Source organism: Rhinatrema bivittatum, chromosome 9 (assembly GCF_901001135.1).
Source record: "Rhinatrema bivittatum chromosome 9, aRhiBiv1.1, whole genome shotgun sequence".
Taxonomy (NCBI): domain Eukaryota; kingdom Metazoa; phylum Chordata; class Amphibia; order Gymnophiona; family Rhinatrematidae; genus Rhinatrema; species Rhinatrema bivittatum.
The window spans coordinates 86,576,289-86,588,907 of record NC_042623.1 but is presented as its reverse complement, the minus strand read 5'-3'; the positions used below and the strand labels follow the sequence as shown (position 1 = coordinate 86,588,907).

At 45.4% G+C, this 12,619-nt stretch overlaps 1 protein-coding gene across 1 annotated transcript in view; it reads right to left on the bottom strand.

Annotated features, from left to right (window-relative positions):
* Nucleotides 1-12,619, bottom strand: part of LOC115099561 (ankyrin repeat domain-containing protein 26-like) — a 462,251-nt gene that overhangs the window by 218,798 nt on the left and 230,834 nt on the right. Inside the window, 4 exon segments of the mRNA XM_029617295.1 lie at nt 4,203-4,247; nt 4,346-4,433; nt 4,517-4,545; nt 4,909-5,007. Of these exon segments, the coding sequence (XP_029473155.1) occupies nt 4,203-4,247; nt 4,346-4,433; nt 4,517-4,545; nt 4,909-5,007 (261 nt within the window).

The window sequence follows — 12,619 nt, the reverse complement described above, 5'->3', positions numbered from 1 at the left end:
TCTTCCAGGGTTGCCGTCCTTAAGCCAAGTACTTGCAGGTACGACCATAGGGTTGGGCACAGATTGTTTAATAACAGATGGAACCGTGTCATCAACTTCTGAATGCGCGCTTCCGGCAGGAAAACTTTGCCCTGCCTTGTACTCCAAGGTATTCCAACGACTGAGCAGGCTGAAGACTGCTCTTAGTCAGGTTCACCACCCAACCAAGCTCCTGCAACAGGGAGATCACCTTGCAGGTCACTCTGCAGCTCTCTTCCAGCGAGTTGGCTCGAATCAGCCAGTTGTCCAAACACGGGTCTTTTCTCAATTCCACGGTCACTACCACCATTACCTTGGAAAAGGTCCTTGGGGCAATGGCCAGACCACAGGGAAGGCCCGAAACTAATGATGTCCCAGAACTGCAAACCGCGGAAAGCGTTGATGCTCTAGTCAGATGGGTACAGGAAGGTATGCCTCAGATAGATCCAAGGAGGCTAGAAACTCCCCGATTGCACGGCCATTATTACCGAGTGCAATGTTTCCATGTGAAAATGCATCACCCGCAGATGACGGTTGACACCTTTGAGATCCAGGATGTGATGAAAGGAGCCCTCCTTCTTGGGCACAATGAAATAAATGGAATAATGACCCTTATTTTCTTGAGACTTGGGCACTGGAATCACAGTCTCTCAGACTGAGAAGCCTTGCCAATGTAGTTTCCACTGCCTGCTTCTTCTGTGGCAAGTCGCAGGGAGACACCATGAACACATCCCAAGGAATACTGTGAAATTCCAGCGCATATCCTTCTCGTATCACCTCCAGGACCCATTGATCCAATGTGATCTTGACCCACCTCTGATAAAAGAGAGATAAGCGTCCCCCTATCTCCTGTTCTTAGGAGTGGGGCGGCAAACCTTCATTGGGAGGGTTGGGAGGTTCCACTACTCAAACCTGCTCCCCTTTTTGTCTGTCAGGAACGAAAGGACTGAGACCTACCAAAAGGTCGAGTTCTCTGAAGGGTTTTTCCTCTCTAGGAATTTAAATGCCTCGATCCTCTAGTACGACCTCTCATGTTAAAGGAGCGTAGTGTCTGCGTTTTACCTCTGGTAAACGAGGAACCGGGGATTCGCCCCAGTTACTGGCCAATTTTCCAACTCTCTCCCAAATAAAAGCAAGCCTTTAAAGGGCAATTTGTTATGGCTAGCCTTGGAGGTCACATCAGCCGACCAATTTCTCAGCCATAATTGACTCCTGGCAGCTACAATGGAAGCTACTCATATGGCTGACAGCCCGCATCTGCCAAAAAAGCAGCAGCTGACTCCATAATTGCCCTGGAGTTCACCCCAGAGTCATTGACCGCCTGGGAGAGAAGTAAACAAGATTGAACCACCAGGGAACAACAAGAAGCGATCTGCAAGGTCATTGTCATTGCATCAAATGCTTGCTTAAGGATAGTCTCAATCCTTCTTTCATGGGCATCCTTCAAGGCCGCTTCTCCTTCCACAGGAAAAATTGTCTGCTTGGAGACTACACACACAAGTGCATCTATCTTTGGAAAATGTAAATGCTCTCGTCACTGGATCCAAAGGTATAGGCCTTCCAAAATCCAACCCCCTTTGAAATTAGCCTCTGGGGCACCCCACCCCAAAGTGGTGGCGTGAAAATCTGCTTGACGGATAGAAGACAGAGTGTGATGATAAATGGAAACTACTCTGAAGAAAGAATGGTGATAAGCGGAGTGCCGCAAGGATCTGCATCCACTGCCTTTCAGCCGCTTAAGCAGCTAAATCCATGCCGGCTGAAAAAACAGTTACCGGACCAAGGCACTCATCTGAGGGACCATGGAAATCACCTCAGGAATTTTCAACTGGGGGAGGGACCTTTTGGTATCACTGCAGGAGAGTGGGGCAATGTAATATTCTTAATTCTCCTTTTATAAAATGAAGCAAACCCCAGTAGGGAGATGCACGTCCACCATCTGCTGGAGACAGAGAATACTGGCAGACTGATGTCATTGCAGGGGTATGTATATGTACTGTGCTCCATCTCCATCTCCTGGTAGAGGTGCATGACCCACTTGTTCTGGATTCATCTGACTGGACGCTAAGAAACTCTGTATTTTAAAACCGGAAATTGCAGCATGCATTTTCTAGATATCTGCATAACATTACTGCTGCTCCTGATGAGGAGCAATGTTGTAGATCTCAAGTTTTAGGGTTTACAGGACAGGTTAAGGGGCTGGGCCAACTGGGCAGCATGCAGGATGAAGAACCAGAGGAGTCTGAAAGACCTCAAAATTAACCTGACAAACTGGTGGACTAATTGGAAAAACTGGAAATGTGCCTAAAGTGAGCATGTTTTAAAATCCATTGACATACGTGCAAAAAAGCTGTCAGTCATATGGAAGACACAAGAGTGCTAACTTTTCTCAAGTAACCTCTTAAACTTATGTGCAGTTGGTGTATTTTAAAACATACGTGCACGATTTAAAATTCCAGTGTCTTTTCACTCGCACTGCGATACATGTATGTATGAGCGCATTCGCGCTTGTTTTAAAATTACTGTATTTACAAATATATTCAATTGAAGAAAAGTGCCAAGTTTCCACCAGAAACTTGATGCCTTTATATTTTGACCTGAGCTTGTAATGTTTTGATTCATTCCAAACAGTAGAGCAGTAGCAGCAAAACATGTACTCATTGTAACACCCCTTACCTCCAAGCACCTCTGCCATAGTGTCCTACACAATACTGCATCCAACAGCCCTGTCTAGAACTTTCTACATTCTTGAGCACTTTTCATAATTTCTGCAGCTGGGACTTCCTGTGGCACTGGCTGATGACATATCCTGATCAGGTATAAAAGGAAGCCCTTTGCAACCAGCCAGCGCCTCAGCAACAGGTTGTTCAGTGTTCTCAGTAGGTGCTAGGTTGTTATTGGCTCCTGCTTTGTCCAGCCTTGCTCACCTTGCTTCTGCCCTTCCTTGCCTTGGACTGTACTCTTGTTGCTGACCCAGACTGCCTGTTAACGCCACCAGCCCTAACCTTTGCCTGCTCCACGACTCTGCTTGATCTCCACCTTCTCGGGCTCTATCTAGCTGCCGCCTGTCGGAACCTAGTCTGAGTTTACCCTGGCTTGGTTGCGCTAATCTGACAGTGGTCCTAAGGGCTCATTCCCTGGAATCTGACACTCGTTTTAAGTCTTAGCTTCGTGCTGAGGTGTCAAAGCAGCTAATGATTTCTTCAAAAGGATTTGATCATCACCAAAAATGTTTATGTCTCTGAGTCTTTTTTTTTTTTTTTTAGAGACAATTCAGATTGTGATTACTCTGGGGACAGCAAAATACCTACAGTACCTGAACGTAATCCACTTTGAAGAACCTGAAAGATGGAATATAAATCAAACAAATAACTTAAGAGTATTGGCCAGCTGGTCATGAAGCCCTTCTGTGTTGGTCATTTAGGCACAAAGCCTGTCCTGCTGAGAGTAAACAGGTGATATCCTTAAGCAGATTTTGCATCAAGACGCATTCTCAATGCAACAGTAGCCAAAATCATGAGGAACCAAAATGTAGTACAGTATGTTTCTCTTGTAACCACACTACACATGCTTTTTGAGAAATTAACCAGTTTCTATGCCATCCTGGGACAGAAAGTAATTTAAGCAAAGTCAATGAAGAACATTTCTGATAAGACACCTTGCTAAAGGAGAACTCATGACTGAAGCCATGATCTCTGCTTAACGTTATTTCTGCAGACACCACTCACAATCTAGCAGAGCAAGACAGTACAGTGGTGACAAAATATAATAAAACATAATTCCCCAAAATTCCTACTAGAAAGTGGAAACTGAAAATACAAAAAAAAATTGTAATTTTCTTTAAGACCTACTCAGTCAAAATTAAGCTGAGATCCTGATCAGATGATCCTCTTCTAACATGTTCAAAAACAGAACTGATTGGCAGCTGGTCTTGTGGTCATGCTGGCCCAATGCCACAATGTGCAAAACTTAAGATAATTCTCCAATTAATGTTTGCCTTTCATCGAGGCTACTTATTATCAAGAAGGGAAAGCTAATTCTAATTTAAGAACAGGAAAAAACTGAAAGTAGAGGAAGGACAGTTTGGAATTATTTAATAGACTCTGAGAAGGAATACTTTTATTAGCGGACATCTCCCCCCATCAGACTTCATCCTAAAAAACTTGATGGGTCAACTACTGTACCTTCAATATCATCTGCATCATCTAAACCAAATTCTTCCATCAAATCTGGGGAAAAAAAAAAATCAAAAGCTAAAAAGTGAGATGGAAAACAAATTATCTATAATTTGTACCCAGCTTAACATTTCCGTCTATCCAGGCAATACCTGATTTTTGTCGCCCCGTATTTTCCTTAACTGAGGCTTCTTTGGTAGGTGCATCATGTATTTCAGAAACTGCAGATGTCATCATGGTCTGTATGAAATTAGAATGAAGAAAACATGACCCTGCTCTTTCATTGGTAAGTGAAAATTAGATCACATTAAAAACTATTTTACCTGTAGTACAACATGTTTCTCAGATGAGTCTGAAAAGAGAATAAAGTTATATTAGCTACTTAAAATATAACCTGCTTGTTACAACCTTCTGCAATTTCATGCAAAATAATTAGGTTGCACACAAAGACAACCATGCATTGCTTTTTGCTGCCATTACTTCTATCTAGATGCCCTAAAATTCAAATTCTAGTTAGGATGCATAGAGAAATGCCCATCAGAAAGCAGATCCTGGCAACCTTTACCAGTTAGTATAGCAGAAAGACGCATAAGTTAAGGCCCTACATGCACCTCAAGCTAAGACTGAAATAGAATTAAGTGAATAGTGCCATGCTTATCTTAAGTCAATAATATGATTTCAGTATTGTATTTGTTTCAAAGAGTAATTTTCATACCCACTTGGCCTATTGGCCAGCCTACAATTCTTGCATCCTCTAGTTTAGTCATCCTATAGTTTCTTGATCCACTTCTAAAAGAAGGAATGTATAGCACATCTAAGGAAGGAATCACAGCAAACCACAATATTGCAAAAGTAGTATAAAATAATCAGTACTCATAAGAATGATTCACTGATGAAAATAATATGATCTAAAAATCTCAAATAGCTTTAGGGGTCATAATTTCTCCTGTTTTAAACAGATGATGCAGAAACAGTACACCAAAACATGATTTTATACTTTAACAATGAAGAGATTTAAAGAAGTCTTCAATACATTACAAAAAAGATATTTGAACAAGTGTTGTGCAACCCCCCCCCCCCACTATATAAACATTTCTCAAAACTAGTGACGAGATGTTTAATTTATTTTGTTTCATGACCTCTAATAAACATAGTGATGGCAATTTTCAGCAAGAGCTGGCAGCTGGATTTAAAAAGATTTACTAGTTAGCCAGTGCTGCAAAGCGGCTTTTCTCCATGCACACTCAAAATGAAATTCTGATATGCACTTCCTTTGGCCTACCCTAGCCCTGCAGCCTACTTTCTCAACAGAGGACTTGAGATAATTTTCAAAGGTCGCAGACAAACACCCATACACCTGCAGAAATCCCTTTGAAAATTGCTTCTTAAATTCTAACTCAGCTTTCATTTTCCATAGAAAAAAATGTTAACTAAAAAAAAAAATGGCAACCAGTTTGATGGCTCACTGTCAGTGCTGTGCATTGCCATGCAGTGCATCCCCATTTTGATCTCCAGGTCAAGTCTTCCGCATGCCAGGTCGGCTGGGGATAGGGATGCTGTGGCGGCAACCTTCACAGCTCCTGAGAAGAGAATCATGCTCATCATTTAGGGTGACACTAGATGGATGGAGTTTGAGCCCATGACACAGTATTCTGGAAGGGACCCTGGAGCATGGCTCCAAGCTTCAGGACCTTTGCTGCAATGATTAGACTAGGAACAGTGGGAGGAAGGGTCTATTAAAATAAGTGAAAAAATCTCCAGGTAGCTGTGAATGAAGGCTCATGGCATCAGGATGTCTAGCAATGGCTCTGATTGAGCTGGAGAAAAAAGGAGAAAAGGAGAAAATCCCAGGCCAAAAAAAAAGAGAAAAGAATAAAGGCAAACATTTTATTAACAAAATAAGTAATTCTGCAGTAAACAGGAAAAAGAAATGATTATTGACTATCAAAAAAAAACAGCCAACCTCTGGCCACTACAAAATAAAGTTTTTGCTGGTCTCCAGTGCACAACATATATGAAATATGAAACTATTATTCCTGAAAAAGAAATAATCAGTTATTACTCTCTGTGGGGCGGATTTTCAGAGCCCTGCTCGCGTAAATCCGCCCAAAACCGGGCGGATTTACGCGAGCAGGGCCCTGCGCGCCGGGAAGCCTATTTTACATAGGCCTCCCGGCGCGCGCAGAGCCCCGGGACTCGCGTACGTCCCGGGGTTCTCGGAGGGGGGCGTGTCGGGGGGCGGGGCCGGAGCGCGCAGCGTTGCAGGGGCGTGTCGGCAGCGTTTTGGGGGCGGGTACGGGGCGTGGCTACGGCCCGGGGGCGTGGCCGCGCCCTCCGTACCCGCCCCCAGGTCGCGGCCCGGCGCGCAGCAGGCCCGCTGGCGCGCGGGGATTTACGTCTCCCTCCGGGAGGCGTAAATCCCCCGACAACGGTAAGGGGGGGGTGTAGACAGGGCCGGGTGGGTGGGTTAGGTAGGGGAAGGGAGGGTAAGGTGAGGGGAGGGAACGGGGGGAGGCAGCGCGGCTCGGCGCGCGCAGGCTATACAAAATCGATAGCCTTGCGCGCGCCGATCCAGGATTTTAGTGGATACGCGCGGCTCCGCGCGTATCTACTAAAATCCAGCGTACTTTTGCTTGAGTCTGATGCGCAAGCAAAAGTAGGCTGTTCGCGCGCCTCTTAAAATCTACCCCTATATCTTAATCATAAACCAAAAAGCTTAGTAAAACGATATGCTTTTCAGTATTAATAAGGCATTTAGGTTGATATTCCAAGTGTTTATCTGGCTAACTGTTGGAGTTAGCTGAACAAAATGTGACATTTAAAAAATGTCTAACCAATCACTGGTTAAATTTTAGTCTGTTAAGTCATTACCTGGCTAAAATGTAACTGTATAAAGAGGTGGTACAGGAATGTACTAGGTTGTGGCTAAAATTTATTTGGCTGTTGCTGATAGTTAGCACTAACCAGATAAAGTTATCTAACTAACTCTGGTAAGAAATGTTGCTGCCCTAAAGTTAGCTGGATAAAGGAAAATTGGTTCTTACCTACTAATTTTTGTTCCTGTAATCCCACAGATCAGTCCAGACAAGTGGGTATATTCATCCCTACCAGCAGATGGAGGCAGAGGACAAAACTTTGGGACACTGCTACTTATCTGAGAGTGCCACCTGCAGTCCCTCAGTATTGACCTGTACCCAAGCCAAGAATTTAAAAACAGGGCGAACTAAAATCCCCTGGGATGGATACCCCTAAACAGGATAACCACCAACCAAAGTAATTACAACCTTCAGTAAACTTTGAAAACTCTAGAAAATGAACAATCTTAACAAATTTTTATGAACTCCTTGGCCCAGCAGCCGGACAAGCAGTCTTTTGGCAGCAATACCGAGGGTGGGCTTCTGGACTGATCTGTGGTATTACAGGAACGAAAATTAGCAGGTAAGAACCAAGTTTCCTTTCCTGAAGATACCCAGATCAGTCCAGAAAAGTGGGATGTCCCAAAGCAACCATATACCGGGCGGGAACCTGAAAGATCCGCTCTCAGCACACTCTCACCAAACGATGCCGCCTCCGGCGCACGCACATCCAATCGGTAATGCTTAGTGAAAGTATGAAGTGAGGACCAAACAGCGGCCCTACATATCTCCTGGGGAGACACCAGCTGACACTTGGCCCACGAAGCTGCATGAGCGTGAGTAGAATAAGCTTTAAGACCCACTGGAACCGCACAGCTCTTACAAACATAGGCTGAGCTAATAGTTTCTTTCAACCAGCGCATTACAATGGATTACTTGGCTACATGCTGCTATTTGGAAGCTGGCTCTATCCATGCGGACAGAAGAAAGTGTTCTGTTTTGTCCTTGCCAGAAAGAGGCAAGCCCGGGGAGTCACGGTCTGAGCGGGACTGGGAAGGCATACGAGGAGATTTCATTTTCAATCCCCATGCATACCTTACTGCAGGTCTTTTGCATCTGTTGTTAAAGCAGATGCAAAACACTAACTGCACTAACCACATCCTCTGGCAGCAAAATTCCAGAGCTTAATTGTGCGTCCACTCCTCGAAAAAGCGAGACACCCTGCCTCCAATCGCCTACTGCGAGTGGACCGGCGTGACTTCATTGGGAAGATTTGCTTCCACCAGCTCCCTGAGTGGTCCCGCCTCTAGAAGGCTTCCCCGAACCCGGAAAGGACTGCTGTCTACCCAGGGTCCAGGGCCCCTCCCGGAACAAAACCTCCTTGTCTCACGAAACCAGGATCTGGAGGAAAATGGCTTCTTCGTTGTTTTCTTATCCTCTGGTAGCATGTTGCCTTTTGTTTCCTCCAGGGATTTCATAAGCTGGTTGAGGTCCTCTCCAAACAGAAGTTTGCCTTTAAAGGGTAAGTTACATAACTGCGATTTGGATGACATATCTGCCGACCAATTACGCAGCAACAAAAGCCGTCTCGCCGCCACCAATGAAACCATGCTCTGCGCTGTGGTGCGCACTAGATCTTGTAAAGGCATCTGCCACATACGCGACTCCCGCCTCAAGACGAGCCGCTTGGAAAGGCAATATCATTCCCGAGGACATCTGCTCCTGTGGCTTCTGGATCCAACATAAACAGGCATGCTGCAACAGGCTGGCACAGACCGCAGAGCGGAGACCTAGCACTGACACCTCAAATATCCACTTGAGTTGAACCTCCAATTTGCGGTTCTTTGCTTCCGGGATTGTGGTCTTTTTTGTGACTGCCGACACTGCGGTATCCACTTTCGGTGTTTTGAGGCGATCCAAATGCCCCTGCAGCAAGGGATAAAGCTTTGCCATCGCTCTCCCAACCTTCAAGCCAGCGTCATGAGACCCTCTCCCGGCAAATCAGCTTCTGGATCGTCTTCGGGATGGGAAAGGCGCTGGGTGGCCCCGCAGACTATCTAGAACCGGATTGACACCCTCGCTATCCAATTCCTCCAGAAAGAGCATAACACCCAATTCCTCCAAAACTTGGGGAATAAGAGGCCGCAATTCCTCCCTCTTGAAAAGGCGGACCACCCGAGGATCATTGCCCTTCACATCAGGTTCCTCAGTCATGATCTGATCTTCTCTAGCCCATTCAGATCCAGGGGCTGCATCTCATCAGGGTCTGTATCCAGATTCACCGCTGGCGAGGAATCACCCTCACCCTAAGGGTCACTGGAGTCCTCAAGATCTCGTTGGTCCGAGTCAACACGTACAGGGCGGGATCCCTGAGTGATCTGCAAGGGACTCCAGAGGCCTCTTGGCGGAACCTGAGGGGCTGGTCTTAAACCTCCACTTTTCTGCTTCCCGAGCCAGGAAAGCCTCATGCATAAGGAGGACGAATTTGGTAGAAAACCACCTTGGGCCCCCCCGAGGCTCCCTCCGGACTACTGGGACCTGACTCAGCCTCCTCCTCCTTATGCCGCTGAATTGTGGGCGAGAGTGGTGGGGGAAGGTCCCCGGAATGACTGTGCCCTTTTACCCAGGTCCCCCTCCACTCAAGAAGAACCGGGCCCCTGGGGCCCCCCGACGACCGAGAAGCCCTCCGAGGCATAGGATTTTTGCAGAGGAACCCTCCCCCAACACACAAACCATACAGAGAGAGAGGGAGTTTAGACAAGGAGACCAAATGCCGCAAGCCCCGACAGGCCTCTACATGCGGCTTGTCGGCCATCGGGCTAGCCTATTCCCACCTACAAGCTGTGCAAGGAATTCACGGGGCAAGGGGCCCACCTCGTGGCTGCCACTGCAAGGCTGAAGGAGAGAAAGCACCGCAAAGAAGTTCCCGTTGGCGCATGAAACAAAAAAACCAGCCGTGGTGGGAAACGAGCACGCGGACTGTCGCGCAAGCCAGGGTGCCCCAAGAGAGAACTCCCCCCCCCCTGGGATTCTCTTGTGCTCCGGCTCAAGCTATTCCCCACACACACACACACACGATACGGTCGCTGTCAGCACTGCTGTGCAGGCCGCTTGTCAGGCTGCTCAGTCCTATGCCTGCGAGAGGCTGTTCAAATTACTGAACTTTTTTTTTTAAACTTAACTACAAAAACAACAAAGAAAAGGGGGGCGGATCCAAAATGGCCACTCGGTAGCGTCGCTTGGAGTTTGAGCTCCATTGAGAGAACTTTCCTTTTGGATTTCTTGCTGCTATTTACCTGCTATGGGTAGGAAATGCAAGCCAAGGGGGGAACCATACCCTGCGGCCTCCCAACTGCGATCGTTACCAGATCAATGGACGCCCATATCGTGCGAGGAGATTTGGGAGCAGGGTGACACTCGCTGGAGAGCGGGAGAGGAGAAGAAGAGCTCCCCTCTCTCCCTGATTCCTTATCACCATTTAGCCCTGCTGAGGGATCTCCACCGGTCAACCCAGCCGCGATGAGAAGCACTCCCGTATCGAGGGAGATGCCCGGAGACCAAAGTGTTGAGAGGTGGAGTCCAGCAGGGATCGACGGGGCTGCGACCGCAACCGAGAGCCTAGACGGGACATCAGGGCAAGCAGGTGTGAGAGGCGAATTACTGCTGGAAGAGGCTGCTGGAGTTGAAGAACTCATTCCCGAAAGAGGATTATCACCCAAAGCATTTACTCTTGAAATCATATAGGACTCTATAATGGAGATGAAGTCTTCTATATTATCGCAGTTGCAGCCTATGAACGTCAAAATTAAGGAGCTGGAAGAAAAATTCAAAGTAACAGACAATGCTAATTCTGATTTGGAACAGCAAATGCAGACAGAGTTCAAATTCAAGAATTAAAGCAAGTACAATCAGCTATTATAAAGGAAAGGAAGATTATTTCTACGAAATTTGAAAATTTGTAAAATTTGTAAAAGATTTCTCTTGGAAATTTTGCATATATAAGAGAATGCAATAGCTCTGATTTCTAAGATATATTATTTCCCAAAACAAAAGAGATCTAGAGAGCAAAATGAAGGAGTTACACCTTTAATGACTATTCCATTAATGTTTCTGAACTTTTGGAAACTTCCGACACAGAACTAGCTGTACCTGCTACCTTTATAGTGACTCTTATCCTTGAACACGACAAAGAGTGACTGTTAAGATTATGTTTGAGACATAGAAATGGTTCATTTCTGGGTTTAAATGTTAGAGTCTTTCCAGATGTCTCACAAGCGACTCAGAAGAGAAGGAAGGATTTCCCACTCTTAAGACCATAAGTGTTATTAATTGGAGGGGTTTTCTCTCTCATGTTTCCATGCAAATACATGGTCAAACATGCAAATAATACCTATATTTTCTATGATCCCCCCCCCCCCAACTAACACAATTTTTGGTGGGTAAGACTCCTTCAGAAGCCGCAGTTACCAGCACTGAAATAGCAAGTCCCTTATGATAAATGATTGTCTCTTTACTCTATCGAGCGTTTTTTTTCTTTGTTAGATCATTTGTAAAGATTACCTTAAGATGAATAATCCTAACCCCTCATTTTGAGGACTTTATATCAGAGTAATCAAGTTTGTATTGAGGTTATTGCTTTGTTATTATTTCTATGACTACTTCTGTATTTTTCTTTCAAGATTTGATATCTTGTAAATTGTTTAAAAAGCATAAAGAGAAAAAAAAAACAAAGAAAACCCCAGAGGGGAATACTTCTCTGAAGCCAGCCAAAGAGAACAGGAGGGGACTTCAGAAACCACTGAGGGAGCCAGTCCCCTGGCTATCAGTGGCCCCGAGGGTCTTGGGCTTAAACTGCTAGGGGTATCCAACCCATTCGCCTGGCTCAACCCAAGGGATAGCCCTCAACAGGAACCTGGCACCTCGGGGAGCAACAGAACTCCAGATCACTCAGGACTGCAGGTTTACACCTCTACCATTTGCTGGAGGCAGAGAAATACTGAGGGACTACAGGTGGCACTCTCAGATCAGAAGCAGTGTCCCAAAGGTTTGTCCTCTGCCTCCATCTGCTGGTAGGGATGAATAGCCCCACTTGTCTGGACTGATCTGGTTATGTTCAGGAACTTTAAAAAAAAATGTAGAAGGCCAAACACCTGATCCTCCTGACTCTAAGAAAAAATAAAATGTAGAAGATAGTGCACTTGATTCCACCATCCCTTGCTGCCTCCAAGATAAAATAAGCATTTTAAAGCATTCAGAAAGCAGTTAAAAGGTTTTCTGTTTTATGAGGCCTTCCCTGTATAAGACTGCAATATTTTGATGTTTGCTCTACTGTTTTTATGATTTTATAAATTTGTAACTGTTTTTTGCACTTTTACTGTTTGTAATTCCCATAGCATGATTGTTTAATTATAGGAGAAATATAAATATTTTTAAATAAAATAAATAAAAAATAGCGGGATGAGCACGTGTCCCCCCCCCCGTACCAAAAAAAAAAACCCCATCATGGTCCATTTACTGATCAATCTCTGTCCAGAACTCACTGACAGGAAAGCAACCATCCCTCACTCAATA